Source organism: Talpa europaea (genome assembly GCF_964194135.1).
Source record: "Talpa europaea genome assembly, chromosome: 6".
NCBI classification, from domain to species: Eukaryota; Metazoa; Chordata; class Mammalia; order Eulipotyphla; family Talpidae; genus Talpa; species Talpa europaea.
Genome location: NC_140072.1, coordinates 53755072 through 53775996, shown reverse-complemented (window position 1 = coordinate 53775996; position 20925 = coordinate 53755072). Strand labels below are relative to the sequence as shown.

General features: G+C 46.3%; 1 protein-coding gene across 1 annotated transcript in view; it reads left to right on the top strand.

Moving 5' to 3' along the window:
• Nucleotides 1–15844, top strand: part of HK2 (hexokinase 2) — a gene marked incomplete at both ends in the record, with an annotated part of 56122 nt that extends 40278 nt beyond the window's left edge. The window contains 11 exons of the mRNA XM_084234691.1: nucleotides 1378–1533; nucleotides 2893–3126; nucleotides 4442–4746; nucleotides 6039–6187; nucleotides 6430–6549; nucleotides 10335–10430; nucleotides 10900–10999; nucleotides 11092–11275; nucleotides 12927–13082; nucleotides 14331–14564; nucleotides 15700–15844. Of these exons, the coding sequence (XP_084090817.1) occupies nucleotides 1378–1533; nucleotides 2893–3126; nucleotides 4442–4746; nucleotides 6039–6187; nucleotides 6430–6549; nucleotides 10335–10430; nucleotides 10900–10999; nucleotides 11092–11275; nucleotides 12927–13082; nucleotides 14331–14564; nucleotides 15700–15844 (1879 nt within the window). The remainder of the gene's footprint in view (nucleotides 1–1377; nucleotides 1534–2892; nucleotides 3127–4441; nucleotides 4747–6038; nucleotides 6188–6429; nucleotides 6550–10334; nucleotides 10431–10899; nucleotides 11000–11091; nucleotides 11276–12926; nucleotides 13083–14330; nucleotides 14565–15699) is intronic.
• Nucleotides 15845–20925: the final 5081 nt, after the last annotated feature.

The window sequence follows — 20925 nt, the reverse complement described above, 5'->3', positions numbered from 1 at the left end:
CATTGAGCCTATGCTGGTGCTTAAGCATTTTCTTTTTTTCTTTTTTTAAAAGATTTATTTATTTATGCATACAAGAGCTGGGGTACAGGCCAGAGATGCAGGGGGTGAAAGGATTCACCAGAGACAGATTGGGGAACAGAACAGGCAGACTGACTGAAATCCACTGTTGAGGGGAGCAGCGGGCGAGACAGGGGAGGTCTGCTTTGCCATGTGGGTTGCTCTCTGGCTGGCCAGGGATTGAACTCGTGCTGCAGAGGCCACGGATTGCTTTATAGTGCGGTGCTTAACCCCCTGTGCAACCAGGGAGGCCCTGCTTAAGCATTTTAAATGTACCCTAGGCCTAATGGATTTTGCCAGCTCTCCACTTAGCTCCAATATCTGGCCTTAGGTCTGGAGCAAGTGACTACCTAGGGACCTGACCACCTCTTCTGTAGATTCTACCAAGTGACTTCAGATCCCTTCCATAGGCTAACTAGTACCTGCAGGTCCTGGGTGCCTGCTTTCTTTAGGCCTAGATCCTTTCTGAGCTACCAAGAAACTGGCTTTCTTTGCCAAAAATTGATAAGGACTTAGTTTCTCCTGTGACATAATCTGAACCAGTCTTTTGACTGTCATTGAAGTAAACAGTGTCACCTAGTGTTGAAAAAATAAATTACCTGACTACCCTCTGCTTGGTGGCTGTTTGTCATTCCAAAGTAAGACTTTATCTTGTCACCTGCCTGCTCAGACACTTCCAACATGTCTCACTCTCAGATTCCTGAGACCCCCTGGCATTTAGAGCTCTTTCTCATCTGTCCCTACCTGCCTTTCTAAACTTGCTCCATCAGCCCCCTATACCCTGGTTGTTTCCTTAGGAATCCATGCCTGACCCATAAGGGGAGGGGCAGTGTGAGGTGATAATTGGCCTAAGCCCCAAATAAAATCTGTTTTGTCTTTTTTTTTTCCCTCTTGTAAATAGGTATTGAAGTTGTTCTACATGAGGTTGCAGTTTAAAAAAGCATTTCTTTACTAGAGAAAAAATTTAAAAACCATTACCCTACACATAATTCACTTTAGCTAAAACTTGTTGTTCCAGAATGTTCCATGTTCCCTGGATGTTTAGTCTGACTGCAAAAGGCCTATTCATTCTCCATAGTTCAAAACCATCCCAGCTGCAGAGACAGCCTGAGCTTTCCTTCTCCAGACCAGCCCCCACCCAGCTGTTTTTCTTTTCTCACGTTTCATTCCATGTCAGTGCCACACCCGTGAACACTGAATTGTGCACTGGCCTCTAATGCATGTTGAGGTTTCATATATGTGTGTGTTGTCACCACAGGAAACTTGTGAGTTCATTGACAGCGGGGACTTTTTCTCTTTTTTGGTCTGTATCTCCTGCAGATTTGAGAAGATGATCAGTGGAATGTACATGGGGGAACTGGTGAGACTTATCCTGGTGAAGATGGCTAAGGAGGAGCTGCTTTTCGGGGGGAAGCTCAGCCCAGAACTCCTTGCCACAGGCCGTTTTGAGACCAAAGATGTTTCAGATATCGAAGGGTAAGCTTCCAGGCTCTTCTCTATTCACTGGATCCCCAGAGGGATAGCAGGCAGCTGGGAGTGAGGAAGGGGCATTGACCTTTCAATATGACCTTTCAAATAAGAATGGCAAGAGGGTCTCTCCTAACATGGGCCATGGTGGGCCTGCTTCACTTACCAGATCTGTCTCCATACTTGTCCTGCTGACTATCAAAGTGACTCACAATGCTGGAATAATTGTCCCCCTACCCCCAAGGGATGTTGTGCAGTTCCAGCATGCATGTGGATGGGGGGTTCTTGGTGTAAGGCTGGAGACGCCCAGTGGGCCCCTTAATGAGTCATTTGCATCTACTTCCTGTCCTTTCTCTGGAGGTGATTCTCTGTTGGTGATTCTCAGAAAGGACTCTATCTTGACCTCTGCTTCATAATAGAAAAGTAACTCCTTGGATAACCCAGAGATCTACCAATTTAGTTCTAATAGGCAGAGCTGAGGCCTGCATTTTCACAGAGTGGCGGGGGTAGGAGTTGAGGACAGTCAGCCACTGTTTGTCAGTTAATGACCCCCAAAGAATTGGACCTAGTTTCTGTTTTTGAGACTTCCTCTTGTTGCTTGAGGAGGCCCTGTTATTTCAGGGAGCAGGTAGTGGAGAGGAGGTGACTTTGATGTTAACAGGAACACTACAACAGTTCAGATGATTTTAAGTGGAAACTCTTGAAGGAACTGTGCCTACTTGTTTAACCCGGAGGGGAAGAAAGTTCTCATATTTGTGAGGCACTTAGTTCCCTAAGAAGGGTGCTAATCTCACGGCACCAGCCCTTTATCGCCATCTCTAGCACTAGTGAAAGCAGTACCTGCTCCTTCCTGAAGTACAGACAACTCTTGACTGATTTACAGAGAGTAAGAAGGGTGGGCTTCACAGGGTGGTAGTGGCGGAGACACTGCCCTTTTACCTTAAGACAAGCAAATATAGCACAAAGTCATACACACAACTCAGAGCCCAAGAACAGGCCCTGCCCTTATGTAGTATGTGCATAAGAGATAATAGTTTTTCTCACTACAAACTAGGCACCTGGATAAAGGGGCACCTGCAGGGGTGTGTGTGTGAGTGTGTGTGTGTGTGTGTGTGTGTGGTGTCTGTCTAGAAGAGAAGCCTCAGGTTGGCTCTGCTGTGTTTTCTCCTCCCTTGTTCAACCACAGCTCCCTTCCCCTCCCTCCACTCCTGGGGCCCCCAGTGTGGGCAGAACAGTGAAGTGAGTGGCTGTCCTCTTTGGGAGATGGCATTTGCTGCATCTGAGGGGTTTCCTTGTCAGTGCTCACCTCATACCTCTCCCACTGGCCACAGTGGGCAGGACACAGGTGGCATACTATCTGTTTCTTAGGGAAAAGGATGGCATACGGAAGGCTCAAGAGGTCTTGGTGCGATTGGGCATAAACCCCACACATGAAGACTGTGTGGCCACTCACCGGATCTGCCAGATTGTATCCACTCGCTCAGCCAGCCTGTGTGCAGCCACCCTGGCGGCCGTCCTGCGGCGCATCAAGGAGAACAAGGGCGAAGAGAGGCTGCGCTCTACCATTGGGGTTGACGGCTCTGTCTACAAGAAACACCCTCAGTGAGTCAGCCTTTGGAACCCATAAGATGGAGCCCCTAAACTGATGACAGCCTTGAGAGAGAGCTCAGTGACTTCATGAGCCAGCACTACATTGCATTCTGGGGGTGGTAGAGAGGGACCATCTTGATGAAGGTCTTTGTAAAATAAAAGTTCCCACCTGGGCAAGTGGGAGCAAGGAAGGTGCTGTCCCTAGCATGGGTGGAGGCGATTTCTGAAGATGGCCAATGGCGAGGGCTCAACTCAGAACTCCCCATGGCCACTGGGAGCTTTTCATGCCACCATTTTGTTAAGGAGTCAGTGTTTCTATCTTTGACTCTCATGCTTATTGGTGGTCCCTTCAGATCCTGTGTCCTCTGGCAGAGACCTCCCCAGCCCAGTGGGTTACCAGCCTCTCTGGTTACCTTGGTATTGAATTGATCTGCCCTTCCCTCCATGTTTTGCTCCCTTGGGTCATCAGTGCAATATATTCATATTTTAGTTGGGGCATGGAAGATATCTCTGTATTGTGCCCACTTGTTATCCCATCCTTTTCACTTAATTTGAATGCCAATATGAGTGCCAGATCAGTGGGCTTTCATTAACTGAATTGGTTGATGCAGAAGGTCCTAGCCCCATCATCCCCTAGTCTTCTAGCCCAGTGCTTCAAAAATGTTCAAGTGCACACATACATCATCTTGTTTGGAAGTAGATTCAGAAGGCCTGGGGTCAGCCTGAGCTGTATCTCTAACAGTCCCCAGTGATGCTGCTGGTTCACAGGCTACTTGGAGCAGTGAGACCCCAGAGACCACGTCTCCAGAACTTCTTAGTGAACATAGCTTTAGTTGTTCAGACACCTTTGTGATCATTGGCAGAAAATGGCCATAGAGAGGCCAAAGTCCAGAAGAAGAGTATTTCTACTTTTTCTGTTTTGGGTCTTTCCCTGGCAGCTGCTAGTGAAATGAATGATGAAATGTGAATAGTAGTTGCTGCACCTATCACCTGATTCCAGTGGGCTGCTCCAGCAAGAGGCTGGGCAGAGGAGAGAGGCCAGTGGCCTAGACTGATTAGGAGAAAGAGGTCTTATGTGACTGCATGCAGGGGACTGTGGCTTCCTTGAAAGCGCCTTTTCCTTTTGGCAGTTGTTGAGTCACAGCTGACTATCTGAGCTTTGACACAGTGACTCCTAACTTGGGGAAGAATGAGGAGAGGGTGCTTGGGGCAGCATCTGCTCCTGCAGGTACCTCCTGGCATTTGGGCCAAGGCAGTGAGCTGCTGTGGCTCCATTAGTACTGTTGACCTTAACTGTGGTCTCTTACCCCCATCTCTATCACCACAGTTTTGCCAAGCGACTTCACAAGGCTGTGCGGCGTCTGGTGCCCGATTGTGATGTCCGCTTCCTCCGCTCTGAGGATGGCAGTGGCAAGGGGGCAGCCATGGTAACAGCAGTGGCCCATCGGCTGGCCGACCAACACCGAGTTCGCCAGAATATTCTTGAGTCTCTGAAGCTGAGCCGTGAGCAGCTGCTGGAGGTCAAGGCGAGGATGAAGGTAGAAATGGAGCGAGGTCTGAGAAAGGAGACTCACGCCATGGCCCCTGTCAAGATGCTGCCGACCTACGTGTGTGCCACCCCTGATGGCACAGGTATGTGGCAGGGTTACACCCATCCCACCACTTAGGAACTTTGTCCTGGTGTAGATATGCCCAGCGGACTTCTTAGCCTTAGCATTGGACATTTGGGCCAGCATATGTTTTTCAACTATTTAACTAGGAAATTCTAATGTTTAATAAACTCAAATAAGGTATTCCTCTGTTAAAAGTTGATAGTAGTCAATACTTACTGAATACTTTCTATGTGTCAGCACCTCTCTGAGCATTTTATACTTATTAATTTTCATCTAATCTCTAGCCACTAATGGAGGTTAGTAGGTAATTTTATCAGCAAATTTGATGTTTGGCACAAAACTGAGGCACAGGGTCTAAAAACCTTCCCAAGTTCACATAGCTAGAAAATGACAGAACTGCTATTCAAACCCAGGAATTTTGGTTCCAGGGCCAGCTCGTGTATTCCTGGGTCAGAGGTTCGCAAACTATGGCCCATGGACCAAATCTGGCCCACTGCCTGTTTTTGTAAATGAAGTTTTATTAGTGCACAACCATGTCCAGTTGTCTACACATTGTTATGGCTACTTTGTATTACCATGGCAAACTTGTATGGTTGCAGCAAAGACTATGGTTCACGGACCTGAACTGTTACTACCCACCCCTTTTCTGAAAAAGATTGCTGGTATGTCTTCTAAGAAATGGTGGTCTTTTCCCAATTCAGAGAAACGATCATTGACCAGGCTCAGGATAGCATAATTGCAACAGGTTCTAGAAGTAGAGACTAGGATTTGTTTGCTGTTCTACCCTGCTTAGCTGTGTGGCCCTGGTAAATGACTCAACTTAGCTGAGCCAGGGTCACCCTCCTCCATCAGAGGGGAATGCCATGCTTCCCTCTCAGTGCTGCCCATAGATCACATGAGGATTGTTTGTGAGGCATGCAGCTCAATGTGATTGCCCCACTAAAGAGAGTTTTCTCATTTAAAAGATTTCACTTCCGTTTCCTTTAAGGAGTGGAACTATGCTGTTCCTTCTGCAGTCTAGACCCTAACATAAGGTGGCCTTTGATTTAGCTTGGGTGGTGTGTTTGGATATTTTTGAGTGTATTTCCTGTATTCTGCAGAGCCCATTGTGATTTCCGGGGCTCCGCCTCCTGAATTCATCTGAAAACTGCTAAAGAGTCAGTATTTCTCAGGTTTCTGGAATCTTATTCTTTACTGTTAGGTGGCCCAGGAGAGCTCCCTGTTTTAGGAGAAGGTGCTTTAGGCTTTGCCACTTTGCTGTGATGAAGTGGTGATGCCCCAGTTCATCATCCTCCTGGGTTTCTTTTCCAGAGAAAGGTGACTTCCTGGCCTTAGACCTTGGGGGAACAAATTTCCGGGTCCTGCTGGTCCGTGTGCGGAACGGGAAGCGGCGGGGAGTGGAGATGCACAACAAGATCTACGCCATCCCACAGGAGGTCATGCATGGCACAGGGGATGAGGTGAGGCAAGGTGGCACTTCTGGGAGGGGGCCCCAGTAGACACCCACTTCTTGCCTGGGAGGGCAGAGATTTCTCTGCTCATTCATAGTCTCAGGGAGAGCTCCGTGGACGTGACCCTGGTCTGGCTTTAACCGGGACTGTGCCCAAGTTTGCATCTCTCCTGGATGGAGACCTAAAACTCATGCTCAGGTCCTGCCCTGCCTACGGCCCCCTTTCTTCAGTACCCCAACTTCTCTTTGCAGCTCTTTGACCACATTGTCCAGTGCATTGCTGACTTCCTGGAGTACATGGGCATGAAGGGTGTGTCCCTTCCTCTGGGTTTCACCTTCTCCTTCCCCTGCCAGCAGAACAGCCTGGATAAGGTAACAGTGCCCTCCTGAGGGCTCTCCTAATGGGCTTTATTGGTTCTAAACCAGCTAGAGATTGGCGTAGAGGAGAAAGTTGAGCAGAGAGGAGGAAAAGAAGGGCCTGAGTGACCAGACATGAGGGGGGCCCATTGATGAGAATGAGTAAGTCAGGCTTGGTGGAGGTTAAGCAAGTTGGCTCAGCTGTAATAATCTTTGGGATGATGATAGTAATGATGCTAATCAAAATATTAACTAGCATTTTTAAAGCACTTTATGCCAGGTAGTATGCTATGCATTATCTCAATTAATTCTCACAGCAACCATAAAGGTAGGTGTTTGTATACTCATTGTGCAGAAAGGAAAATAAGGCTTATGGAGATGCCAAGTATTTGCCTCAGGCTGCTTGGGAGATGCCAAGCTGTGATTTGAATTTGTTTCCCAACACCTGAGCCCATACTCTCAATTAAGTTTACATGCTCCTGAGGCCCTTGTCTGGGTGCAGGAGATATTTTCATTTATCTCCTGGATGCTCTGGCTCTTATCCAGTCTCACCTTTTGCTTTTCATCCCCTTTCAATTTTCTTTGGATGAACGAAGCAGGTGGGTAGAGAGCTGGTGCTCCCAGATTCTCTGGACATGGGGAGAAAGTTGAGCAGAGAGGAGAAAAAGAAGGGCTTGGGTGACCAGACATGAGGGGGGCCCATTGATGAGAATGAGTAAGTCAATGCTGGTGGAGTTGAACTCTGTGGGAGAGCTGAATAGGTGATGTTTGGGTTTCATCTGGGTCACTCTTGGTAAGTTAGAGATCAGATTGCTGTTATTTAAGCAGTTGTTTCTCTCTGTCCCCATCGTATATCTAGATGCTTCTATGCATGTTACAAGTAGGCAGTGTGTTATACAGAGTTGCAAGGGTAAAAAAGTCGTTGCTCCTGCTTTGGGTTCTTATAAACTGGGCTGATGACTCAAGCTCAGAAAAGCAAGACCTGCTGTTTGGAATGTGGCACCAAGGAGATGCTGAAGCCTTGGGGATCTACCTTGTGATGCTAATCTGAGTACACAGAGGGCATGAGGAATACTTGACTCAGCCAAGCCAAAAGAATGAGTGGATGCAAAAGACAGGTTGACTTGGCTGTGGAGGAGGCTGTATAGGGAGGGACAGTGTAGTTCAGTGACTTTGGTCTTGGGTGGAAGAAAGGCCACAGGTTTCCCAGAATGGCAACCCCCACGCTGCCAATGAGTTTTATAAATGCTTTTTTTGCCCCTCTGGCAGTTAAATTCACCCTGTGCACTGGTATATTTAGGTTGGGAAAGCCCTGCAATAAAAATATGGCCTGATCCAGTATTTCTCAACACCTATTGGTGCTTCTACACCCATTCTATTTTTCATTGTCAGTACACTGGGTTTTCAAAGGCTTCTTATGTGCATCAGTTTATCAAAGGGAATTATCCAATATGTGGATGAATATTTAATGTGTTACTTAATGAAACATTATCTGTTATAACAAAGACATTAGAAACAAACCTAATCACTCATTGTCAGGAAAAAGTTAATAGATTATAAGCCATTTACTGCCTTGTATTGTGACTAGTTTTCTGGCAGAAATCTCGAAAAGGGAAAATAATAGTGGTATGGGGAAATTTTTTTTAAAGAAAAGTATAATTTTGATCATATAGATACATATAAAAATGGGATAAATAGAAAGGGAAATAAAATCCCTCACGGTATATACTACCAGACTTTTTTACTGGAATGTTTTTAAACAAAGACTGACTGTTCATGACAGAATGTATGTATGTCCTTATACATTTGTCAGGTGGCCCCAAGACATGTTTTTGCTTGAATTTTAAGATTCTAGGTCATTGTATTAGATTGTATTCCTTTAAAAAAAAATATTTATTTATTTATGCAAGCACTGGGTACAGTCAGAAGCGCGGGAGGGTGAGAGAATTTACCAGAGCCAGAGCGGGGAACAGAACAGGCAGACCGAGGAAGTACACTGCTGAGGGGAGCAGCAGGTGGCAGGAGAGGTCTGCGCACCATGTGGCACCCTCGCCGGCGGCCGGGGATCTAACCGGCCGGGGATCGAACTGGCGCTGCAGAGGCTGCGGGCAGCTTCGCAACCCAGCGCTCAACTGCTGCGCCACCGGGGAGGCCTTCCTTTTTTTGTTTTAAGATTTATTTATTTTTTTATTTGTTTTAAGATTTATTTATTTTTGTTTTAAGATTTATTTATTTAAATACAGGCCAGAGGTGTTGTGGGTGGGGTGGGGGTGAGAAGATTCACCAGAGAGAGTAGGGAGCAGAACAGGCAGATCTACTGAAATACACTGCTGAGGGGAGCAGCTGGCGAGACAGAGGAGATCTGCTCCGCCATGTGGGCAGCTCCTTGGTTGTGGTTCAAACTTAGGCCACAGCAGTAATAACGTGATAGTGCTGAGACTTAACCCCTGTGCCACTAGGGAAGCCCCGTATTAGATTGTATTCTGTAGGTTTTAGGTTTCTGTAAGGAGGTTTGTAAATATGGAGAGCAAATAAAGCAGAAGCTGGGTTCTCTCTGTTCTCCCCGGTTCTGCTCTGGGGACATCACCCTGTGGAGGGGAAATCAGCAAATGCCCAGGCCCAGAGGCCTCAGACAGCCTTCACCAGTAGGGGGCCTGGGCTCCTCACCCCAGCAGTTGGGGCCTCTGCTTGTCTTGTTATTAGGAATCACCTGAAATAATGTTATTTAAACATTCTGTAAACTTGAAAGAGCCACATACAAAATGTTGCCAGATACATAAAGCTAATTTGAAGACAAGAGAACTGGTGGAAATGCACACATAGCTATTTTGATGTAGGCATGTAAGCCAGGCCAGTGCTGGGATGTGCTTGTTTCTCCCGGGTCTGAACAAAGGGTGACACATCCAGGTTGACCAGTGATACCAAACTCCAGGGCAATAAGATGCCATGCTGATGGGCATGAGCAACCTAGCAAGGAGAAGCCATGCAATTAGGCAGCTATCTGTTCATAGCCTATGTGTAGATTCTGGCCTCGCAGGCGGGGGCCTGAGAGTCATGATGCTTGTTTCCTGATGGGCTGGGCAGCAAAGTGGAAACCAGGCATCAGTACACTTTAAACAGTTCTCCCATGTCCAATGCCATGCTGCTCCTGGAGGGCCCTATGTTAACACAGTAAAGGGTCACATTAAACGCGGGGCTTATGGGGAGCCTGGTGTGCTTTTCTCACTGGGGTGGTGCTGCAGCTGTGACATCATCCCTACTACGGGCAGGGGACTGTTCACACTGAAACTTGAAAATTAAGAGCTACACACTGACCCTTCTGGTGTAAATACAGGACAAGACAGAACAGTGCAAACTGCTTTTCCCAGTGAAGGGAGAAGCCATGGAAGTTAGTTCTCTGGCTTGGGCAGTTCTTTGGTGCTTGTGAGCTTATCTGTTGGAGTCAGCGGGTTTAGGAGTGAGTCCTGCTCCTCTCCTCCAAGATGCAGGCCTTGGGCAAGTTACTCTAGAGCCTCAGATACCTGTAAAGTGGGTATGGTAGTGATAAATACTTCACAGGGTTGCTGTGAGGATTAAATGATGTAATGCATTTGATGTGGTTAGCCCAGTACATGGTACAAAGTAAGTGCTCAAGAAATCCAAGTCTAATGGGCTCAGAATCTTTTGTGAGTGAGATGATTGGCAACTAAAGGGAATCTGTAGCCTCTGAAGTTGAAAGCTAGGAGCACAGCTCAGCCCCCTGAGAATGACCCAGGAGCCCTTCTTTAATACCGTCATCTCTGCTCATGTGTAATTTTTAGAGCATCCTCCTCAAGTGGACAAAAGGCTTCAAGGCATCTGGTTGCGAGGGCGAGGACGTGGTCACCCTGCTGAAGGAAGCCATCCACCGGCGAGAGGTAGGAGAGACATGGCATGAGACCTGAAATGATGTGTGTTCAGAAAGTGGGGACTTGCTGAGTACAGTTGATTTTGCTTAGGGGGAAAATTAATGGAGCCCTTCAGCAGTTATTGACTGTCCACTGTGTGTCAAACAGTGCTCTTGGCACTGGGTGTTCAGGAGTGAGCACAACAGCTCTTGTTCTATAAACAAACCCATGAGCTAACGTCAGCTGCCATGAAGTGGTCAAGAGGTAAGCTGGGTGAGGACAGAGTGGGCTGGAGAAAGGGCACTCTTTTACATACTGCACGTAACCAGGGAAGGTCTTCGAGGAGGTGATATTAGAACAGAAAATGAAAAGAGAGAATGAGAGTCACATCATCTGTATAATAGACATTTTATGTACATATACGTCTCCTTTGCAAGTGTCTGAAGGGAGAATGTTGTGGCTCACTTGTGGACTGGGGTGTCTGCTCTTGCCCTCTTAGGAGTTTGACCTGGATGTGGTCGCGGTGGTGAATGACACAGTCGGGACTATGATGACTTGTGGCTATGAAGACCCTCACTGTGAAGTCGGCCTCATTGTTGGTAAGGACCCAGCTGTGCTGCTGTGTGGGGTCCCTCAGCTTCAGATGGGTGGGAGGATGGTGCTGAGACCCTGGCATCTCTGTGATTGGCAGGCACGGGCAGCAACGCCTGCTACATGGAAGAGATGCGGAACATTGAGCTGGTGGAAGGGGAAGAGGGACAGATGTGTATCAACATGGAATGGGGGGCTTTTGGGGACAATGGCTGCCTAGATGACTTCCGCACAAAATTTGATGTGGCTGTGGATGAGCTCTCCCTCAACCCTGGCAAACAAAGGTAGGCACGTGTGTGTGTTTGTGTGTGTGCGTGTGGTTACACGTAGCCTAGGACTGGACAGTGATGAGTGATCCTCTACAACAGTGATTCCAGAATGTTCCATCCCTAGAGATGTGAACAGAAGAGATTTCTTTGGAGAGGCTTTCTCGTCAGCTACTCCTAGAAAGTTCTGTGGGTTTTTTTCTTTTTTTAATATTATTTTTTTAAGATTTACTTAATTATACATACAGAACTGGGGTACAGGCCAGAGTTGTGGGGGGTGAGAGGGTTCACCAGAGTGGGGAACAGAACAGGCAGATCTACTGAAATACACTGCTGAGGGGAGCAGCGGGCAAGTCAGGAGAGGTCTACTGTGCCATGTGGGTAGCTCTTTAGCCGGCCTGGGACCGAAGTCATGCTGCAGTGGCTGTGGATACCTTCATAGGTTACGTCTTAACCCCTTGCGCCATCAGGGAGGCCCCTCCCCTTTTTTTTTTTAAAGAAAGTTCTATGTTAAGTCATTTTTTCTTACTGCTGGACTGAGGCACTTTCAAAGTCTAGTTGGAAAAACAAATGACAGCAGTTAATGTTGCAAGGAGAATTTCATCTAGGGAATTGGTCCCACAGGCTTTAGAGGGATGAAAAGACAAAACAGGGACACTGAAGAACACAGAGTTAATATGTATGAGACATGGCTTTTGCCAAGAGGACTGATGAGAAGGTCTTAAACCTTGGTCTGGGACTGTGAGGAAAAACAAGTAGAAAGTTGAAATACCTGCTGCCCTCAGGGTGAAGTGTTGTTCGGGTGACCCAGACAGGAAGAGGAAGCAAACAGAAGCAAGTCTCTTCCTCCCCCTTCCACCCAGTTCGTGGACCCATTATTGTCATTACTGGGCAAGGGGCCAGTCCCAGCATCACCAAGCCTCATGTATAGTGTTGGGGGCTCAGGGCTGAGAGAGCGAGAGTAAAACCCCACACCCTCTCCAATAAGGAGTTGTATGTAAGGTTTCCTAATTGGATTAATCAGGGGCCATAGTCCTACAAGATTATACTTGCAAAACATTTGTCTAGAGTGGAGGTCAAAGGCTTTTATAAAATACCACTAGGCCTACACATGTTTATTAATGAAGGAAGCTGGCTGGGGTAAGACAAGATGTAGTCTTGGTTGACAATAGGGACCACAAAATTTTTAAGGTTCTGTGCAAGGCCAAAAGATCCTGAAGCCACCGTGTAGTTATATGCAGTTCTAGTGGCTCAGACAGGGTGGTCTCCAGCTCATACTGGTTACTTGAGTGATAATGATCAGGTTGGAGAGAAAGCACGCTAAGTGAAGTTAAAGATTAAAACTCAGCATCTGACCCTTCTGGAAGTGTGGGGTTTAGGTGTATGTTCCATCTTGAGGAGACAGGGATAAGCCTTGGAGAGAAATAAGCCCAGCAGGTGGGAAGCCTGTGGGCCTCGGGCACTGTGGTCAATTCACCAAAGGCCGTGGGTCAGAATGTGCAGACACCAGGCGTCCTGCCCAAATGAATCAAGTAGCATTTCTGTTCCCACTAAAGGGAACCTGAGTGCTCTCTGTTTTCTAACATGTTGGGGGTGACTAAGCTTGTCACGTCTTGACACATCCCATCACCTTCCTATTTAACCTCCACTAATGTAACACACATTGCAGGTTTGAGAAAATGATCAGTGGCATGTACTTGGGTGAGATTGTCCGTAACATCCTCATGGATTTCACCAAGCGTGGACTACTCTTCCGGGGCCGCATCTCAGAGCGACTCAAGACACCGGGAATCTTTGAAACCAAATTTCTCTCTCAGATTGAGAGGTGAGTATCTAGGGTCAGGGGAAATGGGGGACAGTGTCCTTTCTGATTGTGAGTAAAGAAGCTAAGGAATTTCCACTACTCAATATCAGACTTACATAAAGTCAGTTTAGTAGCTAACACATTCATGTCTATAGTGTTTATAATTTAAAATACCTTATGGACAATTGACGTTTTATGGGAAAATATGTAATATTCTCATGAAAAATCACTCCAAGCTCGCATGATTCCATGTTGGATTTTAAACCATATATCAAATGTAGCAAGACACCTTATAGGATGCAAATTGATATACACAGAGAAAGATGACCTGTTAAAGCCCTATTCTCAGCTGGAGAGTTCTTAACTGCTGACTGCAGTAATAAAGCAACCAGGATCAATGAAAGTTTGCACATCAGGCAATGCAGAAACTTGTGTATGTCAGCTCATTAAAGCAAAACCTTCCTCCTCCAGTCTAATGGTGGAAAAGTCTGCTCCAAATTAGAACAGTGAAAAATCAGCCCTTTAAAATTTAATACTGTGTCATTACTCTCAGCCACACAGAAAAACAGGAATTGGAATACTGACATGAGTGGGCCCCTAGGCTGTCTGCACCAGTGAATGGAAAGAATATGTTCTATTAATGCACAAGAAGATTCCAGGGTTCTCAAGTAGTATAATATATAATATAATAGTGGTTCATTTCTTCCCTGAAATCCAATTTACATTTATTCCACAAGTGTGCACACATAGATTTTAGACTACAGGGGGTGGGGGGGGGTTAGAAATAGAACAGGGATCTAGCATTGGTTGGTGATGCTTGTCCTGCTGACCCATGAATGGCAATGAGAGAATGAACATGAAAGAGCTTTGCAACTGAAACTGGCATATACAGGCATTATCACTGCCTTGATGATGATTTCCAAATGAGTGGAATACATAGGCAGTGACTTTCCTTTTGTTTTGAGTATCAGTTTTGTAGTAGCCACACCCTGCCTTGTCTGGCAAAATGCACTAGGGAGCTGTTTCTTCCTATTCCTGTCACCTGCAGGAGGAGTCCAAGTGGGCCAGTGGCATGAGCACTGGTTCTGAACTGAGTTCAAGAATAGGAGCCATCTCCTAGGGGCATGGGTTTTATGCCCCACTCCCGGATGTCCAGGCCTCCATCAGATGGCCATGCCCCCATGATAAAGGAACCAGGTCCCTGGAGTGGCAGGCCACCAGCCCCTCTTGGCATAGGACTGACCTCTTGCTGTCTTTCTCTCACCCCAGTGACTGCCTGGCCCTGCTGCAGGTCCGCGCCATCCTGCGCCATTTGGGGCTGGAGAGCACCTGTGATGACAGCATCATTGTCAAGGAGGTGTGCACCGTGGTGGCACGGCGGGCAGCCCAGCTCTGTGGTGCAGGCATGGCTGCCGTGGTGGACAAAATACGAGAAAACCGTGGACTAGACACCCTAAAAGTGACAGTGGGTGTGGATGGAACCCTCTACAAGTTACATCCTCAGTGAGTTCCTGGCCTCTACCCTCCCTGTCCATCTTTCTTCCTGTCTCTTCATTCTTTCTTTGCTTCCCTTCTCTTTCTTTTTTTAATTTCATAGCAAATTACTAGGCATTTCAAAGAGTATAATGTACATTATAAAGAGTATAATATAATGTATATATTATAACTGCAAGATTACTAATCAAAAGTAGACCTGTCATTGTGAAAATAGGAGCCTCAGTTCTAGGTGAGGGTTCAGAGCAGGACAGAAGTCCAACCATTAGCACTAGGATTTGGTATAAGGAGCCTCAGTTCTAGGCTTTACAGAAGGTGAGACCCTACTGTGTTGGATCCAATGATGATATTTTTTTCTTGTCCCACATTGAAGGGATCTGTGATCATCATAATGTTGCCCTGTGAAAACCCCCTTAGTTGGCTCCTTTTGTCTTTAAGATTTATTTATTTTTATACAAGAGCTGGGGTATAGGCCAGAGGCGTGGGAGGGTAAGAGGATTCACCGGAGACAGAGTGGGGAGCAGAACGGGCAGATGACAGAAACACACACTGCTGAGGCGAACAGCGAGCGCAACAGGAGAGGTCTGTGGCACCGTGTGGGATTCTCACCGGCTGGGATCGAACCCGCGCTGTCGAGGCTGCGGACAGCTTCACAGCACAGCGCTCAACCCGCTGCGCCACCGGGGAGGCCCTCCTTTTGTCTTTAAATGGCATTTCGGATTAGCTGTGTCTGAGATGAGTCAATACCCCTGGAAAATAAAATATTACACGTGTGGGGCTTGGTACTTATCTCCATAAACACATTATACACTGCTGCAGGGCATACTTGACTCTCCACCTTCTTTTTCTCTGACTAATTTTTAAGAACAAAACTTGCCCGAACCTCAGACATTTGAGGTTGAGTCCCAGAGGTAATTATTTTCTCACTCATCCTCCGTGATGTAGAACTTGGGCACGTAGCTAGCCTCTCCAAGTTTCAGTTTCCTGATACTTAACACATTGTGTCCCTGCATGGTGGCTGTCATCTTCTGCCTCATCCATTCCTGGGCTTCTAGCATCACTTCTTAGGGTCTCACCTTTGAAGGCGCAAATCAGTCATGACTAAGCTGTTTTTTTCCCTGTGTCTTCCTCTCAACTTTTCCAGCTTTGCTAAAGTCATGCATGAGACCGTGAAGGACCTGGCTCCAAAGTGTGACGTGTCCTTCCTGGAGTCAGAGGACGGCAGCGGGAAGGGGGCTGCTCTCATCACTGCTGTGGCCTGCCGCATCCGTGAGGCTGGACAACGATAGAGTTCCAGAAATTGGAAGAGACTTCCTCTGGGTCCCCCTCTTCCCGCTCCAAATTATAAGATGCCATCCCCTTGTGTCAGAGACAGACCCCTTGACTTTTTCTTAGCAGAGAGGACCTGGTAGAACTGGGCTTCGTCTCTGTGTACACTCACAGTAGAGTTCAGTGCCCAAGGTTTGGCGCTTCTGATTTTAATGCAATTTGAAGTAAGGATTTGTTCACACCACAACCATTCCCACTGGTTCTCTTAAAACATAAAATGTAACCCTAGTAATCTTCTTGCCAAATTCCTGTGTATTCCTGTATAAGCATACAGGATGGGGATACTAATGAAAAAGGTACGGTTGCTTTACCTTGGAGCCCAAAATGACATTTCTAGGTGGAGAACATCCCCTATCTCGATCTCGAAGGTTGCTTTTTCTCCTATCAGGAGATCTAGGAGGTCTCCACTAATTTGAGCCTGATTCTCCCACAGGCAGACTTGGGGGGAAGAGGGGTGGCAGGTCATGACAACCACTCTTCAGCCTCATCGTCAAGGATTTGCCCAGCAGGTTCCAGCAGCTGCTGTTCTTGGAATCAAAGCAACCTGAGTCTAAGCAAGCAAGCCAAAGCCAACAGCTGATCCATCCTGCCAGTGGGCTTATTGTTGAATCTCCTTGTGGGTTCATGAATCATCCATGGGCAGTGGACTTTTGGGGAAGGGGGGACTTTCTGGTTTGTTTTTAAATTTTTCCTGCAGAAGTGGAAACACTGTATTTTCATTTTAATTTATGTTTGACGTTTATTTAGTTCATGAAGTACATCAGCTTCTTCATCTTGACACTGTATGTAATAATAGTTGTACGTAATATATTTATATGTCAGTTTGTTATGTGTACAGATACACAGGGTCTCCTCAGACTCAGCCTCATCCATAGATGTAGATCTGTAGAGTTAAAGGGTGGAAGGTGGAGATGCTGACTGGTTACTAGAAATACCTCATTCGCCTTTGGGAAGAGAAGGGAAGCCTCTTCAGGGTGAGTGATGAGAGAGCAGCTCCTTCCTGGCTCCTCCTGTCCCTGCAGACTCAGAAGGTGAAAGACATGGGGAAGTCAGGGACAGAATGGAGGAGGCTGGGCCAATGGATTGAAGAAACCACAGCAACTGGCTGCTCTGTCTAAAGACTTTCCTGGGGCAATATTATATGGGATGTTAACCAAAGGAAACGGGAATCATTTCAAATAGACTCATTGTTTAGAAATCTTCCTTTTTAGGGCGGTCAGTAGTTTTTTAAAGCTCTCTAATAAGATAAAGGAAGCCACCAAAAACATTTTTTTAAAAAAAATTGTGTGTAACTGTCGACAGCAAACCAAAACAAGACAATGAAACAATCAAACAGAACCTCAGGGACAATACTTTCGGTGGATCTGTGCCCTCCCAGCAAATTTTACTGTGAGTTTGTTTTGTAAATGTTTTAGGAGAACAGTTTTTCAAGGACTTCCCTGGGCTGAACAGTTTTTATATGCAGTATTTATTTCAAATTGCTGGGGGTAGGGGTAGGAATGGCATATGGAAAAATTTCCATGCTCTACTTTGTAAGAGTGTGGTTAATTCTAAATATGAAAGCCCACTTCTGCACTAAAATCTGCACAGCCACGTACATTAAATCTGAAAACTACTCGGTAAAGTGCTAATGGCCTTGTAACACTATTGACTTGGGATACAAGGATCAAAACAGAAAGATGAAAAGACACAAGTCAATAGCACCCCCACCTTTTTTTTGCACATTTGTCAAATCTGTACTGAGAACTATGTCAGGTTTGTGTATCACTACAGGATGGCCAAGAAATAGAGATGGGTTTTAACTTTTAAAGTTGAAAATTAGGCACCATCTATGAAATTGCATATTTTTTAAAAAAAGAGTTGTGTATGGCTATTAAAGATGTTTTGTTGGTTTCTAAAAAGGAATACAGACTATACAGTGCATTTTGAATGTTTGTGTTCCCACAATTAGGTGACAATTCCTTGCTGATGCTGCTTTGCCTGATGTAAATACAATGAATCTTAATCTTTGACTGGGATGTGTTGGATAGCGGATCATCTCAAATTCTTGAGCACTCAGTCTAGTGAAGATGTGGAAGATACCTAAGCTAGTAGAATTAACTATGTGATGTTAAATATTAATAAATTTTAACATTTTTCAAAATATTTAATGTGTGGTTCATGAGCATTTTCAAGAGTGGAGTCATCTTTTGGGGCATTAATGCTTCTTGGCCAATCTGAATAATTGATGGGTTCCTTGATGGTGACTGTATGTGTTTGACAGGCATGTGGCCAAGACTTGACCTCAATCTCAGATATTTCCCTTCCCCAAAACTCAGTCCCAAGGGAACTGGAAGATGACTTTTATAATACTAGGCCATTTTTGAATCTCTAGATTTCAAGCACCACTGAGGAGCAACTACTGGCCCAGCTGTCTGTTATTTAAACAGTTTGAGCAGAACCTTCAGGAGAAACTTGGCTGGTGCCTGTATACACATATGTGATTCACATTCAGAATATACAGCCCTTGATTATATGCATATCTAAAAAGCACTCGCTACTGACCTTTCCCTATAAATCTCTCCCTTCTCTCCCTAATAAGTAAAATGCAAACTTGGGAAATAAGTTTCTTATGTTCCTAGTTGATAACCAATAACACTGACATGGCTTTGCTTAATGTCACTGAGGCTAGGAAGTCAACTAAGGCCAAAAAGACACCAGAGAAGGCCAAAACACAAGATTCACCTTCACTGGTGAAGGAAAAGAAATTAAAATTAGACCCTAGTTTTCTACAGTATGGCCCACTGGCTGGAACCTACAGGATCTGGCAAAGGAGCCAGGCAAGTGTACTTCTGATGCAGAGCAGAGCAGGTGGGGCCTGGAGCTCAGCACTAAGGAACTGGTATGTACCCAACAAAACCATGACAGTGTTAGAGATGAATATTTACTATCACAGTAAGTGTTGACAAGTGTGTTGCTTCATGCCAAAAGTTTCTTACAGAATAATCTGATGACTGAATTTGTTGAGAAATTATTATATGACATTCAAGGTATAATGTATTACCAGAATGTCTCCTCTGCCTCACTGGATTCTTAGAGGCCTCAGACCCATTCCTCAACAGCTCCTCAGATAACCCCCTTGCCCTCCTCTGGTGGCACCCTGAGTGGAGGCACCAGGCCAGGATTTGGAGCAGAAGGCTGTGTGGTTGGCATTCCAGCCCTCGGCCAGGATGCTGCTCCCACTGTTAGGTATCACTAGCCCTCCCTAATTTCTACCGAGTCATCTGACTGCTTGACAAACAAATAACCCCCCCACCAAACTAACACAGTTCAAATGGACATGTCTTTATCTCTTGTTTAGCCAAATTGCACTGGCAGCTGACATTCCCAGTTTAGCTCCCGCTAAATGAGAGGGGCAGTGATTCCAAATACATCACCAGTCAATTTGTGGATGAACTGCTATCTGATATTGCCCAGTCGATCAGATCTGCCCTGCTGGACATGACATCCCTCACGTCGAAACTGGTAGATGTCAGCAGCCTGAAATACCTGGTAGAAGAATTTGACCAAAATAATGCCCCCAGGGCTCTTGAGCTGAGTCTGGCCATTGAGTTGTTCCAGCAGGGTGTCCATGAGAAGCGGCTCCCGAGGCCGGGTTGTCCAGCATCTTCAAGCAGTGCAGGTCCTCCCATCAGGCGGGGGTGGGGAAAGCCCGGGGCCCTCGGGCCAGGGTGTGCGCTGCTCCTCACCCGCCCTGTGTCTGGCTCCTGCTCATGGCCCCGCCTCCCGTGGAGCCTCCCGCCAGCGTGACAACGTCGTGGTCCTCTCCCTGGTAGTGAAACAGGCCCAGCAATGCCAGAAACCCCACATGAAGCGAGTCAGGGGCAGTACGTGGTTGGAGGAACAACGTTGCCCACAGTGCCACAGTCAGAGAGCTCTGGGGACTCTACATACCTCTCTGGGGGCAGAACTCCTCGAACAGACCCCCAGCTTCTGCACCACCGACTACTTCTGAACGCCTCCTTGTCCCAGGGTCGACACTCCTGAGCAGCCTGAGGTACCGAGCCCGCGGCCCCCGCGAAAAGCGCTGCAACATGGGCGCCGCCATCTTGCGGGCGGCTCGAGGCGAACCTCGGTGCTTTGGTCCTTCCCACCCCTGAGCCCTCCGACACTGTCTTCTGTCAATTCTAGTTTTACCTCAGGGGGTGAATGTAAAACCCTTTGGGAGTCCATCTTCCTATATAATATCAGGTAAGGTCCAGTTTTCTTTTTTCATTTATGTCGTTAGTCTTTTGTCACAGCTTTTCTGACCTATAAGTTTGCAAGAGTCTCCTTTCTGCCCGTTGTTCTCGTTTGTTTGTTTTTGGACCAGTAACAGGCTGTTCCATCACCGTCTCATTCCAAAGTGCTTCAGTATCTAGTGGGGCAAGTCTCCCCCCCACACGCCTTTTTTGCCTAAATGTGATTGTGCCATTCGTGGCCCTTTATTCTTCTGAGTGAATTTTAGAATATGTTTATTGAATCTGAAAAAAATCACCTTAAATTTTGAGTAGAGTTGCAACAAATATTCCGATTTTAGGAATAGAACCGACATTTTGTGTATTCCCAGAGCACCAATGTTTGTGTATTCAGATAATATTTGAGGTGTTTCCTCGAAATTTTAAAGTTTTCTCTATGGAGGTTTTGTGAATTCTTCATTAAGTTAATCCTCAGATGGTTTATACTTGTGGTCTCTGATTTTTATTATATTTTTCTGGTTGGCTACTGCAGGTGGAAAGCAGGGTATTTCTCCCTTGCCCCCTACTGGTTTGGGGCAGGGGAAGCTGGAACTGGGGGCTCGCCCAGGCGCAGGGGTTTAGGATCCCTGGCTTACACCGGTCAGATACCGGTTGTGACAAAATGTCTTCAGAAGTTGCCATTTGTACCCTGGGGATAGAATTGCCACATGGAATACCGATGCCCAGTATTTTGTCCCAAATATTGCATGGGGCATTTTTTACTAAATTATTAAGAGGTAAATGAGTTTTCTCCTTTAGTTTTTACTGTGATGAATAATGTCAGT